General features: G+C 38.5%; 1 protein-coding gene across 1 annotated transcript in view; it reads right to left on the bottom strand.

Annotated features, from left to right (window-relative positions):
• Window positions 1-17703, bottom strand: part of Rock2 (Rho associated coiled-coil containing protein kinase 2) — a 172368-nt gene that overhangs the window by 59413 nt on the left and 95252 nt on the right. The window contains exon 4 of the mRNA XM_008850105.3: window positions 4024-4161. Coding sequence (XP_008848327.1) covers window positions 4024-4161 — 138 coding nt within the window. The remainder of the gene's footprint in view (window positions 1-4023; window positions 4162-17703) is intronic.

The following is a 17703-nucleotide window of genomic DNA, read 5'->3' as shown; positions in this document are numbered from 1 at the left end:
TTTGGCACTTATGATCAAAATGTCAAATGTGTATATTACATCACTCAGAAATCCCAATATTCTAAAGGAAATCTCTGGAATACCTTGTTACATCATATAATAAGTAAGCAATTATAGACTCTGGTGGTTTGAATGAGAAATATCCTCCATAAGTTCATTTATCTGAACACCTGGTCCCCAGTTGTGGTGCTATTTGGGGAGGTTATGGAACCTTTAGGAGGTGTGGCCTTGCTGGAGAAAGTACATAGCTGGGGGCAGGCTTTGAAGACTTACAGCCTGGCTCCACTTCCTGCTTGCTCTCTGTTTCCAGCTTGCTGATGAAATGTGATCAGTCAGTTTCCTGCTCCTGCCACCTGCGGCCATGCCTTCACTCCAATTATGGACTCTAACCCTCTGGGATGTAAGGTAAAACAATACTCTCTTCCTTATGCTGCTTTTGGTCACGGTGTTTTATCAGAGCAACAGATAAGTAATTAACACAGACTCCTAAGGCTGTGTCAAAGGTATCGTGAGCTAATCCGAGTACGAACCCATTAGCCAAAGGTATCTAAATAAGCACCAATACATTGTTCAAAGGAACTAAACATCAATAGGTTTCTTAAATCCATGCATTCAAACTACTCTCCCCACAATGAACACTATTACAAGAGAAAAGAAAATAAGTTTATATTTTGAAAATTGGTAACTACAAGCAAAGACTAAAACCTTTATCCTACCCTTCCTATGAGGACTGTATCACTGGGCAGGAGAATATTTTACTTAATAGAAATATTCTAGTCACTACAGTCTAAAAGGAATGACTAAATTGATCATCCCCATTTTACAATACTTAATAAGTTAACAGACCAAGACAATGAGCAAAAATAACTGGAAAATCAATAGAGACCATTAGACATTAATCTCCTAGTAGAAGAAAAACATAGCCTGAGAATCAGCCCTTCCATCAAGCCTGAATCTTATCAAGCCTCTACATCTATCAATCAATCTGCAAAAATACAGAATTACGTGAAACTACACCATAAGGACAAAACCAAGAAAATAGAGGTTTCTTAACCTGAGAACAAAAGAAAAAAAAAGTAGAGGGACACTGTAGATTGACAGGCTTAAAAGATATATCTAAACACAGAACTTTAAAATGCCAAAAGTAAAATAAGGTGCTTAGGGACAGATACTGGGTAAAGAAACCACAAAGAAAAGCAAAGAAGCATTTACCACAAAAAGGTACTAGAAAAGCAGATCGACCGACCAACCGACCAACTGACCGACTGACCTACCTACCTACCTACCTAGTTTTTAAAAAGACATATAAACCAGAGCCAGGTGTGGTGGCACTCACCTGTTGTCCCAGCACTTGGGAGGAAGAGACAGGCAGATCTCTGTAAGTTCAAGGCCAGCCTGGTCTACATAGAGAGTTCCAGGACAGCTGGGGCTTACATGGAGACCCTGCTTCAAAAGACCTCCCCGCCCCCCCAAAAAAATACACACACACACACACACACACACACACACACACACACACACTTACCTACCTACCTATCTATCTAGTTTTTAAAAAGATATATAAAGTTCTTTCTGCAAACAAAAGAACTGAGTTTTAGCTGGATTTGGTGGCTCTCACCTGTAATCCTAGCACGAGAGAGGCTGCAGTGGGAGGATTGCTGAGTGCTATATCTGCATAGACACAGCATGTAATAATTAGAGTTTGAAATTTGCCAGTCAAAACTATAATGTGAGGCCCTTCCTCAATTCCTCCCCCACCCCCAAAAAATTTTTAAATGTGTCCATTTTCATTTATTTAATTCAAACATAAATCAAAATAATATCTCTAAGAAATACAAATATGTCAAAGCCCTATGTTGCAGCATAATTAATATGAGAAAAACAAAAAGAGGGCCAGTGAGAGAGCACAGCTGGTAAAAGCAATAGTCACATAAGTCTGATGACCTGCATTAGCTTGAGGTAAATGGTTACCTCCCCATATTTGTCCTCCAACCTTCATATATGTGCCCCCTACACACAATCACACATCACTTGCTCACACACACACATACATCTTTTTTTTTACAAATATGAAAAGAGCTGTTGTAAATAAGAATATAGAAACAAAGGGGTGGAGACATGGCTCAGCAGTTAAGAGCACTAAAGTGCTCTTGCAGAAGACCCAGGTTCAGTTCTTAACACCTACATAGCAGCTCACAACCACCTCTAACTCCAGTTTTAGGGGATCCAATATTCTGTTCTGGACTCCATGGGCACCAGGCACACATAGTGCATATATTTTATGTGTATGAGTGTTTACTTGCATGAACGTAAGTGAACCCATATCATGTAATGCCTGCTGAGACGAGAAGAGACATCAGATCCCTTAGAACGGAGTTACAGATGGTTGTAAACGCCATGTGGGTGCTGGGAATAGAACCTGGGTCCTCTGCAAGAGCAGCCAGTTTCTTTAACCATTGAGCCATTTCTACAGCCCTAATAAAATATATAAATCTTTTTTAAAAAGTAGTGAATAGTCATTCTGAAAAAGAAGTGAGGGCAGGCAAGATGGCTCTGGAGGTAAAGACACTTGCACAGCCAAGCCTGCCAAGCTGAGTTTGATCCCCCAAGACCTGCAGGGTGGAAGGAGAGAACCAACTTCCACAGACTGTCCTCTGACCTACAAATGTGGGTCATGGCACATGGGTGTGGCCCCAACCCAATAAATAAATGGAATAAGATTTTAAAATGAGAACTAAGACTTGGAAAACTTTGAAACAATCCACTGAAATTGATTCTACACATATCCTATGAACCATTAATTTTTCTGCAAGATAGATCCTAAATGGAATGGGTAAAACATATGTGCCAAAATCCACATGAAAGAATATCCACAGCAACATTAAAACTGCCAAGGTCTAATGAGACGATTCTTGCTACCAAACTTGACAACTTGAGTTTGATCCCCAGAACCCACATACTTGAAAGAGAGAAACAATTCCCATTAAGTAGTCCTCTCACTTCCACATGCACATCATGGCATGCACCCACCACCCATCCCCACATTGAATGACTGACTGACTGAATGAATGAATGAACGAACGAACGAATGAACAAATAAGAAAAGTGTAGCCAAGAAGGAAAAACAATCTACATGTGGCATATGCATACAGCAGGTTATTATTCAGCCATAAAATGGAATGAAGTGCTGATATACACAGGAAGAAGTGCTGAAAACATTACACTACTTGAAGGATGTCACAAAGAACCACACTGTATCATCTCATTTATATGTATACAAAATAGGCAGTCCACAGAGAGGAAAAAGTATACTAGTAATAGACAGGGCCAGGGGTCAGTAAGAACTGATGAATACTTGCTAAATGGCTCAGGATTCCTTTTGGGGGTAATAAGAGCATTTTAAAACTAGGTAGTAAGGTTGTTGTACAACTCCATGAATACATTAGAAATTACTGGATAAGTAAGTCAGTCCTTTACACAAAATTTCCCTCAAAATTAAGTATATCACACATATAAGTAAAATAGTGTATGGCATATATTGAGGGGGGAAGAGGTGAAAGGGAAGAAGTGATGGAAGGCACAGAGAAATGGAGGCAACAATATAATCTGCGTAATAGCTGAATAATAATCTGTTGTCTGTATATGCTACATTTTGTTCATTTTTATATTACTATGCTTTCACTGCTGATTTTCTTCCTACTACGTGCATCACAAGAAAGGTTAAGCAGAGAAGGGCACACTGGTAATCAAGTCAATTCTTTATATGAAAGAATTAAAAAAGAAATAGTTTCAAGTAATACTTGTTTCTATAGCCAATTTAAGTAATTATTGCATGCTATGTCTATGTAGATTGTAGATACAGCACTTAGCCACATTAAACAGGCGTACTAAGTCAAGTCTTATTAAAAATAATTGCATTGTTACTATGTGAATGGAGCGTAGAATGTTCAGCACACAAAGCAAACTCTTCTGAATAAGCACTTGCAAAAAAGGAAACAGACTTATATAAGTTAATATGCTTACCTGAACCACCCAGGGACTATTGGCAAAGGCCATAATATCTCTTTCTTCCCAGAAAAAAGCAGAATCTGATCTTTTTATCATTTCAAACTTACTAAGAAGCTTCATAGCATAAACCTTCTGTGACGCCTTATGACGAACCTGTGGATTTTTAAGAAAACAAAAATTAGTAATACTTTATTTGTATGAGGAGAGCGATCATACCACAATGCTATTAAAGACCAGATGCAAAACAAAATGATCCTTAACTAAATAAAAGTGCATATAAAGATCCTATCTCAAAAACTGAACCTCCAAAAGTCAAAGCATAATGCTTAGAGCCTAAATATTTCAGGAAATATGCATTACCTTTGAATGCTAGTTATGTAAATAATTATATCATTTCATCTAAATAAAGTTAGATTCATCAAGCTTTATTCCCTCATGTTCATTAAGTCAACCAGTTTAAAAAATAAGATACTATAAAGTAGGAAATTTCTAAGAAATATTTACTGAAGGAAAAAAGCTCCTTTAGTCTGAAACATCAATGTATAGATATCCCTCATTAGCTAAACATTAAGAATTAAAAGAGATATCAATTTTGTTAATTGTATTTATTAATTTTTATTAATGCATTTATTTCTAGGTATCCTTATTTAAAAGATTTATTTTCCTTAAAGGAAAAAAACAACCAACAATTTCAGTTATTTGATCAATTCCTATTTTCCTATTATTAGACTATACAATTCTTTTTTTAAATTTTTTTAATTTTATGTGTGTGAGTGTATTGCCTGAGTATAGATAAGTGCACCCGTGTCGTGCAATGCCCACTGGAGTTACAGACAGTTGTTAGCTGCTATGTGGGTGCTGGGATTCGAACCTGAGTCTTCTGCAAGAACAACCAGTGTTCTTAACCACTGAGCCATCTCTCCAGCCCCTAGACTATACAATTCTTAAGGGCAAAAATGGTGTCTATTTTTAACCACTCTTAATTCCCAGAACATAGCAAAGTATCACAAAGTCAAAGAATAAGCAGCCAAAGATTATAATAGCTAGCACATGTTGGATAATAATAAATAACAACTGGTAATATGTATATTAAACTGAAACTTCTAAGCTTTATCCCTGAATTTATCCTTCCTACAGAAGTCCCCATGTTGGTAATACAGCAGCTTCAGTCTTCAAGCTGTTCAGGCTAAATATGTGTCAGAAAATCATGCCAGTTTCAGAATCCAACCATTTGTAACTGCTTCCATTGCTACCAACCTAGTTCTAACATCTTTTATTTCAATTACCAGCAAAATCTTAACTAGTTTTCTTACATTTTTCACATCCATTTAATCTAATGATGCATATAAAACAAACCAATCCTGGTCACTCCTTAGCTTAACATCCCACCCCTTTTTAAAACAAAAATTTTTTATTGAATTTTTGTGTTTTTCATATAGAAAATCATCTTTATACTCCCCCTTTGGCACCCTCCCATACCCCCCACTGGATTTCATACCTTCTGTCATTTGTGTTAAGGTCTACCATGTAAGGTTAGTGTCCCCAGATGTCCCTCAGTAAAAGTTCATCCACTGGGATCTAGTCAGTCTATCAAGAGTCCCTCCCTTTAGGAAGATCAGCTCATTTTCACCTAGTAGTAATCAGCTGCCAATAATTATTCAACTAATATTGGGGCCTGCTGTTCATCTCCACAGTTCTGTGCTGAATTTTTGTCTGCTTAAGTTTGCATGAGTCTTGTGTATGCTGATACCATTGCTGTGGGTTCGTATGAGAAGAGTCCCAGGAGCCTATAGGACTCTTTGATCGTTTCTGTAAGATCATACACCTCCTCCCTGGCTCTTACAATCTTTCTGCCCTCTCTTCCTCAATGATCCCTGAGCCCTGGGTGGGTAGATTTTAATATAACAGTACTGTCCAAGGACCCACACTCTGCAGACTCTTATTCTCCACCTTTTGACCATTTGTGACCTTTTGAGTTGCTGGCCCTCTGTTGCATGAGGGAACTTCGCTGATGAGAACTAAAAGATGCATTAGTGCTCTCTTCATTCCTTGTTCTATGATCTGTGAGCCTTAGGTTATACAGGTTGCATCCTAGATGTGACACTTAGGCTTGTGCAATCCAAAGAGAATCTCTGTGTATGACCAGTTTTGGAACTCCGTAACTATGTCTCTTGAAAAAGAAGCTTCTTTGATGAGTGGTGACTGGGAGACATGTCTATAGATTGAAGGATCCATATTACATTTGTCTAGGGATGTGACAGCCTTGGAGTTTCCTCTAAGATCTACAACCTCTCCAGCTATGTGTATTTGGCTAGGTTTATAGCACTACATATAAACTTCTTCCCATTGAGTGGGCCTTAAGTCCAATTAGGTAGCTGTTGATTACCCCCCAAGATAAAAGTGCCACTACTGCACCAATGTTGTTTGCCATACTAGTCATTGATGTTTTTAGGCCTTGAAACTGGGGTTGGACCACTGATTTATGTTCTCCCTTATCAGCTTGCATGGTGCTCTCCAAGGCTATGAGAGCTAGCCCTCAGGGGAGGTGGCTTCCAGGTTAGTTCCAGTTCTGTTGCTCCAAATCCTGTGTCCAAATTATGTCCTGTCTTCAGCAATAGGGTCTTACCATCAAGTCCTGGGAGGCAATCAAGGACTGTAGCAATAGCCTGTGTAATTTTGGGAGTCTCTTGGACTATCCTGATCAGCAATTCAAAAGGAAGGTTTCTCCGGTCTGGCACTGTTTCTTATTATAATAAGCTATATATAATATATAGCTATATATATATAATATATATATAATAGGCTATAGCCTTCAGCTATACTCACAGACTCAGGTAGAGATATTTTATGTGTAATTTTTCAGGAGGTTTTTGGACTAATATCATTCCCTTTTTTTTTTTTTTAATACTAGCTAGGCAATATTTATCTCTCCTTTCTCTCCCTGTCTTATCCTCCCTCCCCACCCTCCTAATTTAAAGTGTCTTTAAATTTTCCCCATTTCACCCTAGGTCCATCCATTTACTTGCAAATTTCATTATTTCATTTTTCTTTACTGCTGTTAACATCCCTTAAAAGCCTTCCTGTGTCACTTTCCATGTGCTGTTCTGTCTGGAATCCCTTTCTCCAAGTTCAACTACAAACTTCTTCAAATTCCAATTCAATTTTGCCTTCTGAGAAACCTACTCTGACCAAGCTACTTAAAACTTGCAACTGTCCCTCTGGGGAACTCCTTATAATCTCTTATATTCTCTTTCTTGCTCTACTGCACTTCCTAATCTTACATTCTTTAAAAAAACAATAATAAAAACTTATTCTTCCTCTTTCTCCACTAGACTTTAATTCAATGAAGATAAAAATTCTTATGTTTAATCCCTCATGCCTAGTACATCGTATGTGTCAGGCACTACATGTTTTGATATTATCTTAATCTTTGTATTGGTCCCAACAAGGTATTATTTCTACTTGTCAGAATGGCAAATTTGAGGCACAAACTTGCCTGAGACCTATCTAGATGGCAAGTAGAATGAAGACTGAAATGTACACTGCATCCAGAATCTCATTTATTTCTACATATGTAAACTTGCAATTAGGACAACTCCCCCTCAAACAGGGGCAGATTATAACTGTCACCCCAATATTCTACCCAGTTTACAGTCCATTTCACTAGGAAGTGTACCAACTTTTGGTCATAGAGTCAGAAGAAATTAGCCCATCAGCTTTTGGTCACTCAGGGTTGGAAAAAAGACACTAAGAAGAGATCAGGCTCCTGACCACAGTCTAGGGCCCTAAATAATCTAGTCTATGGTCATCTTCCCAATTTAAATCTTAGCATTTTGTTCTTGTTCATACTTGTTCCTAACACATGAGTATCTCTTTATATGTATTGCAGAAAGCATTAGAAAACCCATCACAGTTCCTGACTCTACCTCTCACCCAAGGATGCTAACTCATCCACTCCACTGAAATATGAAGCTCCTCAAAGCAGCTTTTCTCTGACCACCCAACCAAATTAAGCACTTCACTGCTGGGAGCTAGTGAGATGGCTCAGAGTAAAGGCACTTGCCACCAAGCTGGGTGGCCTGTGTTCAATCCTCAGAACCCACATGGTGGAACCAAAGAAACAATTCCCACAAGTTGTCTGTCCTCTCCACTTCACATGTGTGTACTATGACACCGGCACTGCCTTGTACCCATCCCCCAAGTGAATAAAATGTAAAAAAATTATTTTCCTAAAGGACCTCTCTGTTCCCTAACAACTCCATTTGTTTTCCTCTTAATTCATATAATAATTTGCTTTTTTTTGGGGGGGGGGTCTTTTTTGAGACAGGGTTTCCCTGTAGCCCCAGCTGGCCTGGAACTCCCTATGTAGAACAGGCTGGCCTTGAAATCACAGAGATCCGCCAGCCTCTGCCTCCGGAGTGCTGGGATTAAAGGCATGCATCACCACGGCCGGCCTTAATAATTTGCAATTTTTTTAATTGATTTATTATTTTTATTTTATGTATATGTGTGTATTGCCTGCATGTAGGTAAGTGCACCTGTGTCTTGCAATGCCTGAGGAGGTCAGAAGAGGCTACTGGATCCCCTGAGACTGGAGTTACGGACAGTTGTTAGCTGCCATGTGGGTGCTGGGATTCGAACCTGGGCCTTCTGCAAGAAGAACCAGTGTTCTTAACTGCTGCGCTATCTTTCCAGCCCCAATTTGCAATTTTTAAAAACTTTTTATTTTTATGTACATGATTGTTGCCTGCATGTATGTATGTTTACCATCTACATGCCTGATGTCCATGGGAGGTCAGAAGAGGGTGTCAGATCCTCTGGAACTAGAGTTATAGACAGTTGTGAGCCACCATGTGGGCACTGGGAATTGAACCTAGGTCTTCTGCAAGAGCAGCAAGTACTCTTAACCATTGAGCCATCCATCTCTCCAGTCCTAATTTGCTAATTTTTGGATGTTTGTCATTTATTGCTGGTACCCCACATGAGAATGTAAACTCGGCAAGAATAAGGATTATTCATGTCTATTTTGTCCCTGTTACAGCCTTAGTGGCAAGTTCAATGCCAGTACTGGCAATAAAACAGATACTCAAAAAATATTCGATGAATAACTGCAAAACAATTTTTAACTTGGTTGGCTGACCAGACTACAAATTTCCAGGGTTTTGTTTTGGTTTTGTTTTGGTGTTTTGAGACAGGGCCTCACTATGTAGCCCTGTTTATCCTGGAACTTGCTCTGTAGACCAGGCTGGCCTCAAACCCACAGTTCATCTGCCTCTACCTCCTGAGTGCTGGGATTAAAGGGGTGGAGATACAGGTAAATCTCTAGTCATAAGGAAGATTCAATAAGTAATATTTTTAGTTATCTCTTGTCAAATACTATCCACATCTAGAATCATACTTGTATAGGTATGGTGGTGCATGCCTTTAATCCTGGCACTCTGAGGCAGAGGCAGGTGGATTTCTGTGAGTTCAAGGCCAGCCTGGTCTACATAGTGAGTTCAGGCCTTCTGGGGCTACAAGGAGACCCTGTCTCAAAAAGATGAAACACACAGACAAAAAAAGTAAAACAAAGGAATGTTCACATCTTCTTTAGAGAAAAACGGAAGAAACCATCATAGCTTGCAGATCAAATACTATATAAAATATAACAAATTTTTAGAAAATCGTAAGAATGTTCTAACAAAGCTTTTCCCCTAACAAAACCCAAATAAGAAAATTGAGTGAACTTAACAAATCTCTAACAGAAAACATGAAATTCCTAAATATTATCAATACAAATATTTATCACTCAACATCATATACTTCTACCTATGATGGAGAAACAGGAATCAGTCCTCCCATTATAAACATTCATCAAAAAATACCAAGCAACAGTTTTACTCAGACTTTGTAAAATACTTAGCATACGACTAACTCATTAAGTCAACCCCATAATGACCCAAAACAGTTTGAGATCAACATCAAAATTGATATACAGCAAGAATTGCCTAAGCAGACCACAGTAATACTTCTGAGGTGAACAGGCAAAGATTAGAATTCAAGTCAAATGAGGTAGCTAGATTCTGCTGACAGATAAAGTGCATAGCCGGGAGATCCCTAGAACTCACCTGAGAGAAAGTGTTCTAGTTTGGTTTCTACTGCTGTGATAAAACAGTCTGATCAAAACCAACCTGGAGAGGGTAGGGTTTATTTCAGCTTGCAGTACAGTCCTACATTGAGGGAAGTCAGGGCAGGAGCTCAAGCAGGAACCTGGAAGCAGGAATTGATAAGCATAGTCCATGGAGGAACACTACTTATTGACTTGCTCCTTGGCCTGTGCTCAGCCTGCTTTCTCATAAAACTCAGGATCACCTACCTTCCAGAGAGAGGTGGAGGGTACCACCCTCAGTGGGCTAGACTTTCTCACATCACTCAAAAATCAAGTAAATCCTTCACAGACATGCCCACAGGCCAGTCTGATAGAGAAAATTCCCCAACTGAAGTTCCCTCTTTCCAGGTATGCCAAGTTGACAACTTAGGCTATGGCATACAGAAAGCATTCTGGGTAGTAGCTCCTCAGATCTGACAACAGGACAGAAACACTTAAGCAAACTGGAAAGACACTGGATTTACAGTCAAGTAAAACGGAAGAAACCTTAAGGTTTTGAGGGCATACAGTTGACAAATCTTAGAAGAAAAAGCTATGCTCTAAAAGCAAGGCCTGCTCTACCTTTGTTAGGCACTACTTTAACAAAGCCTAATGGAAAACTCTATAAAGATCAAATGAGAAGAGTTTAGACAGAGGCTCAATACCTTGCTCTCTCAATACACCTACTTTTATAAAGTGTAAAACTAAGCCTGACCAAATTAAGGGTGACTAGCATGTAACTGAGCAGTCATGAGAATGAAAACCTGCATTCTTCAAAGAAAGATTAGCAAAACCCAAATTCTCTATGCTATATCCATAAGATCCAACAATAATATAAAAGTACTAGGGGTAAAAAGCATGACTCATCAAGAAAAAAGCAGTTAAACAAAAATGACCTGAAAAGATGTTGGGTTTTGTAGGGACCTGAGACTTGAGACAGGAAAGAATGGCCCCTGGAGAAACAGCCAGGGCGTGACCAGACTTGTCTCATTCCTGAGGAGGATGGCTGGGACATGACCAGACTTGTTGGAAGAGTCGCTGATTGGCTCTAGCCAGCGTAATCACCTCCTGGACACTATACCTTACAATGAAGAAGAAACTGCATGATCAAGCTGACTTTAAAATGATTGGACACTCTGTTGGGAAGGGGATTTCCACTTCTGGGGATGCCTGGCAACCTGGCATTTCCAGGAAACTGAAACCTAAGATGCTAATTGGGTTCTATGATCATAACCAATCATATTTTGGGATATAGAGGGGAGGAATACTTAATGCTCATAAAAATATATAAACACTTGCTTAAAGTTTAATAAACGAGATCCTGCTGGACAAGACTCCCTGCCTCCTTGGTGGTGCCCTGGGAACAGAGGGGTTGGGATGGCAGCACACTCACCCCTCCTCAGCCCCCATCATGCTGCTTGCGGGGAAGGGACCCCGCAGGGTTTAACTTTAAAATACTCTTACAAATGAGTACTTTAAAATACTTAAAAATAGTTCCTAGAAATACACTTAAAGGAATATGTTATAGAAATAAGAGAAAACTATAAAGTCATAATGACTGAAGAGAAATGGAATAAAAATCATTAGAAATTCTATAAATGAAAAACGCAGCACCAAATGAAAAACTAACCAGAAGGACCTAACACAGAACAATGATAACATGAAAGTCAGTGAATACGAGCATAAACAAATCTGAAAAATAAAGACAAAATGAATAAACGAAAGTGAACAGACTCAGCGGCCTCCAAGATAATTAGTTGTCTAAACTGTACTTAATATAATGAACTAAATATATCAATTAATAAATAATCAAACAATTAAAAAGCAAGACATAAATGTAAATGGGTTAGATATAAACCAGGCAGGGTAAAAATTAAAGGAAAATATATTTTCCATACAAACAGGAATGATTAAAAAAGCTGTAATAGGAACGAATGTAATAATAAAAGTAGTTTTCATGGCAAAGAATATTAAAAGAGATAAAGACAGTAATCTGAAGAAATGGGTAATGCATTAAGACACAATTTTAAATGTGTATATCTTTAATAAATGACCTTGAAAATTTATGAAGCAAAAACTGACAGAACTAGAGATAGAAAAATATAAAATTTTATTTTCAGGTGAAAAATTTAACACCTTATCTCAGTACTAATAGAATAAATATACAAAACTTTAGTTTAGATATAAAGAAAATATATCCTAGAAAGAAAATTGCTTAATAGGATTTTAATTACAGAGGTTATTACATTAAGAGGCTATATCATTCTCCTTTTAAAATATTTTGAAATTTGAAGTATTTTGATATACTGTAACTTTACATTTAAAAAAAAATCCTAACGGCAAAAGGCCAACTATGTGAGATACACATACATACATACATACATACATACATACATACATGCACGCACACATACATTACTGTCCTGGTTTGTTTCTTCATTGCTGTGACAAAACACTCTGACCACTACCAACTTGGGGAGGAGTTTATTCAGCTTACATCTCCTAGGTCGCAGTTCATCAGGGAGCCCAAGGTAGGAACTCAGGGCAGGAACCTGGAAGCAGGAGCTGGAGCACAGGCCATGGAGGAACTCTGTTTACTGGCTTGCTCCCCTGGCCCCTGCTCAGCGTGCTTTCTTATGCAACACAGGCCCACCTGCCCAGGGGTGGCACACCCACAGAGGGCTGGGCCCTCCCACATCACACAACAATCAAGAAGATGCTCCTCAGACATGGCCACAGGCCAGTCCAATAGAGGAAATTCCCCAATTGAGGCTCCCTCAACCCAGGTGTGTCAAGTTGACACTAAAGCTATCCAGGACACATACATATCTTATCTCCATCTTCTGCATTAAGTTACTAGGCTATAATAACAATTCCTTACTAGACATGATAGAGCCATAAAATTTACAGAATGCTGAAAATGAATATACCAGAATGCAATTATGAAAGCACAGGACAGAATTCAGGGATTAAGGGATGAGGGATCATAAAACAAGAAAACCTTCCACAGCAGATATACTAGACTAACGTTTTTAGACTGTTTAATGATCAAATTATCTCAAAGCAAAGAATCATTCCAATAGGAATTCTTAAAAAAAAAAAAAAAAAACTAGTAAATTTCTTAAAGAAGTTGCTACAGTACTCCCTTTTCTATGTATATCTGTGCCATTCTTCAAACCTTCACTTACTCTAAGAAGCCAAATTTCGAATGTTTTCTAACTTCATTAGAGAAAGCAATCCACAGAACATTAAAAGTCAATTCATTTGTGTTTTTCTTATACTCAGACCATTACATAAATAGTTCTAAGAATTCTGTTATACAGCACAGCTAAGAACAGAAACTAAAAGATATCTACTAGCTGGTAGAAAACCAACAGTCATTCATTCAAATAAAGAGTTATACAATATAGCCATAAAATGACTTCTGAATTAGAAAACATTTATGGAATTCATTTTTGGTGATACAAAGCTACTCCCCACTCTGTGGTCCCATGCCACTTATGATCATCTCACAGATGTGCTGTTTCAGGTCTGCTCCCTAAGTTCCTTTAGGAACAGAATATATACTTTCACTGTGGAACTGCCCAGTGGTTGACACAATGCTAAACTGTCCAACTCAATACATTCAAACAAATTGTTTATCTATGTGATAGCTAAAAAACTTTGAATACAAAAGAATATTATGACTATATACACTAGTTTATAAGGCTAAATTTCATTTAAACTGCTTGGATAGGACAATTACTAGCTCACAACACAAGAGATGGAAACCACCAGCTTGTTATGTCTGACATAATTTACAGAGCAAACATTAAGAGGTAGTAGTATTATTCATGCCAGATGTCTACACCATACCTTTAAAATTCATTAGCAGTGATGTTAAAAGTATCACAATAAAGTGCTGTTACTTTAGGAAAACTGGTTGCCACTGATCTTCCTCTGAGGATGTCTCAGTTATTCTATCATAATCTCCCTCAGCACCTCTGTAGATCCCCCTTTATTCTCCAGCACCTGCTCCTCTATTCAGTATAGATGGATAGATACATGAACAGTCAAACATAGTATCTATTCATTACCACACTGTACAGAGTAATGTTTAAAAACCTGGATCAGACGTCAACACACCTTGGGCAGAGTCAGAGATATTTATGAGCTAAGCGGCCAAATTTACTTAATTCCTCTAAATAATGGTGCAAAGATAAAATTAAGTAATGACTATAAATTTAGCATACAGAATATATTCAATGAAAATGCTAGCTACCTCTACTATAGACAATGGAACTCTTATTATGAAGTGGTAGTGGTGTGTTTCCCCTGTCATTAGTCTAGCACCTAAAGGACAAAAATCATTTCTTGTGATGACTCTATTATAGAGAAGACTGTCAGTACATGAGCACAAAAACACCATCTAACTGAAATATGTGTGCGTGTATATATTCAGGAGGGAAAAAGACCCCCACCACACAAAGGGAAAAATAGGGAAAGGAAGGTCAAAAAGGTTAGCCCATAGTTCTATCCCAGCTAGTGGGATTTTGAATAACTTTTTTTTCTTTTTTCTCTTTGTACTTTTGGTAGTTAATATGCACTTTAAAAGAGGGAGGGGAGAGGGGAGACAGCAGAAGGGAGAGGAGGGGAGAGGACAGGAGAGGAGAGGAAAGGGGAGAGGACAGGAAAGGGGAAGGGGGAAAAGGGAAAGGAAAAGAAAAAAACCTTAAGCAATGACACATCCCTAAGTGGAGCTAGAGAACACCCTTAAAAGATTCTTGTAACAAAGCTGTGAGATGGCTCAGCAGCTAAAAATACTGGCTGCTCTTGCAGTAGACCGGGGATCAGTTCCCAGCACCCATACAGTGGTGAATAAGCATCCATAACTCCATTTCCAGGGGATCTAGCAACTTCTTCTGGCCTCAACAGATATTATATGACATGGGTGTACTTACTTGCAGGCAAAACACTCATACACATAAAATAAAAATAAATCAAAATGGGGGGCTGGAGAGATGGCTATTGCTAAGAGTATTGGCTGCTCTTGCAGAGAACCCAGGTTTGGTTCCCAGCACTCACATGGTGGCAGACAACATCTGTAACTCCAGTTCCAGGAAATCCAATACCCTCTTCTAACCTCTGTGAGCACTGCATGACACAGGCACATTCACATAATGCAGGCAATATACTCATACACATAAAATATTAAAATAAATAAATAAAGATTCCTGGGACACTTACTGACAAAAACATCTGAAAATCATTCTAACCAAAACATGTCATTTAAGGCTTTCATATTTATTTTCACTAATAAAATTACATGTTTTTTTCTTATAAGAAGATCCAGTATATATATTCTACAAACCTAGAGCAACTACTGTCTACTATTAATAAAGCTTCCAATAAAGACACAAGAAAAAAACTGTCCTCTCACTTTCTGTTACAGGCACCCAAGACTTAATAGCAGATACAAGAATTATGTAAATCAGAGGGAGGGAGATAATTTTTACAGCTCAGAAATAAACCTGTGAACAGTAAAGGCCCAGTTTTACATTTAAAAAAAAAAAAAGTCAAGAAGTTTTTAAAAATTTATTTTTTATTACCAAAAATGAGGACTGGAGAGATGGCACAGCAGTTAAGAGCACTAGCTGCTCTTGCAGAGGACTTGGGTTCAATTCCTAGCAACTACATGGCAGCTAACAACCACCTATAACTCAAGTTCCAGGGAATCTATGCCCTCTCTAGCCTCTGCAGGTACTGTACACATGTGGTGTACTTATATACATGTAGTCAAGACACTTATACACATTTAATTAAAATGAATTAAATTTTTTTTAAATCCAAGCAGTTGAGTTTATATGAACAGTATTAGAAAGTCATACCCTTACATCCTTGCCCATGTTGAGTCAAGCTTGATTTAAACTATGAAAAGCAACTCAGTAGGTACCAATGAAGAAACCTTAGTACATGGATGAAGAAGGATCTGTCGATTCACTTCATTTAAGACTTTCTATATTCAAGGGTCTGTGCTACAAAGGATATAAAAATATAAAAAAAAATCCAATCCAAGATTTGATCTGGCTATACACACACACACACACACACGCACACACACACACACACACACACACACACACTACGAATTTGCAGGAATGAACAAATGGCTATGCAGGGATGGTTGCTCTTTTCTCTTACCTGCTCTGCAGATATCCTTCCTAAATTGTGTGCTTGACTAAAATAGATAATGGTTCCAGGTATGGATGAACTTTTTTAGATGAAAAGCTGTTAATTACTGACAAAAGACATAGTTCCTGCCTTCAAAAAAACACTTCACAGGACATCCCAAACCATCTTATTCGACTACACACCCACTTCCCAGATGGCACCCTCCCATAGCCTCCCTCCCCGCCACTAGAGCCCTTATACTCTGATATCCCTGCTACTGTCTGCTGTGTTGTCGGCACCCAAGCCAATCCCCACTACTTGCCCTTCTGGTGAATCTAGTCAGCCTATCTAGAGGTCTTTGTTTTAGGAAGGTCAGCTGTTCCTCATCTAGCAGCAATCAGTTGTCAATACTCCTTTAGATAAGATTAGGGTCTGCTGTTCATTTTCCCAGTTCTTTGCTGGGTTACTATTTGGGAGTCCCTTTGTTCACCCAGGCCAACAACTCAAAAGAAGATATCTCCTATCTGAAATAGTGTCCCCCGGGGAGACTGGATCACAGGATTTAGTGTTACAGCTCAAGACAAGTGACTCAGCTCAGATCTCAGTGATTCAGCTCCAGCTCCTGCTCCAGCTCCTGCTCCAGCTCTAACTTTATTGGGGTAAAACTAGGATGATTTATAGTGTAGAGACAGTAGAAGGAGTCTTAGCTGATAGGTACTTTTAGGATGCCTCATTTACATAGGGCGGTGGCCTTCTATCAGGCTATCAGACAACGCCTGATTAAAACCTGGTATCTCCTGTGCCGGAGGGCATGTATTTGTGGCAAGCACTTTAAAAGAAGAGTCAGGGAGGATGCCAGGAAGGCACTCTGCTATGAAAGGAATCTGCAGCACATGGTTTCCGAGCTCGTGAGCTATCCGGACATGAAGAGACTTCTACTTTGCATAACAGAGGACCCCAACACCCTGGAACTTAGTTGACCTAGGAGGGCAAGGAGCAAAAACTGTCCTTTAAGTCCCTCTGACAAAATTAGTATAGGCCTCAAAGTATGACTGTTAAACATCCAAGAAGGTTAGTTCCACCAGTCTGGGACTTTTAATTACCATATTCCTTGTAGATAGAGCTTGGGCAAAGACCAATTGTTCTCAAATAAACCTTACCTAGACATATATTTTCTTGATCTGCTATGTATAATTTTTCAGTAGGTTGTAGAAGTAATATGATTTCCTCTGGTTTTCAAAACTAGCTAGGCATTATTTATCTCTTACATTGTCTATACACACACACACACACACACACACACACAAACAAAAAAAATCAACAAAATTTTTTAAATGTATTATATTTGAGGAGGAAGCATGGAAATTTATGTCATGTTAATTAGTAGAGGTGATAAACATTACCATTGAAATATACCC

Source organism: Nannospalax galili, unplaced genomic scaffold, assembly GCF_000622305.1.
Source record: "Nannospalax galili isolate Female #2095 unplaced genomic scaffold, S.galili_v1.0 scaffold100, whole genome shotgun sequence".
In the NCBI taxonomy this organism is placed as follows: Eukaryota; Metazoa; Chordata; class Mammalia; order Rodentia; family Spalacidae; genus Nannospalax; species Nannospalax galili.
This window is presented reverse-complemented; position numbering and strand designations above follow the sequence as displayed.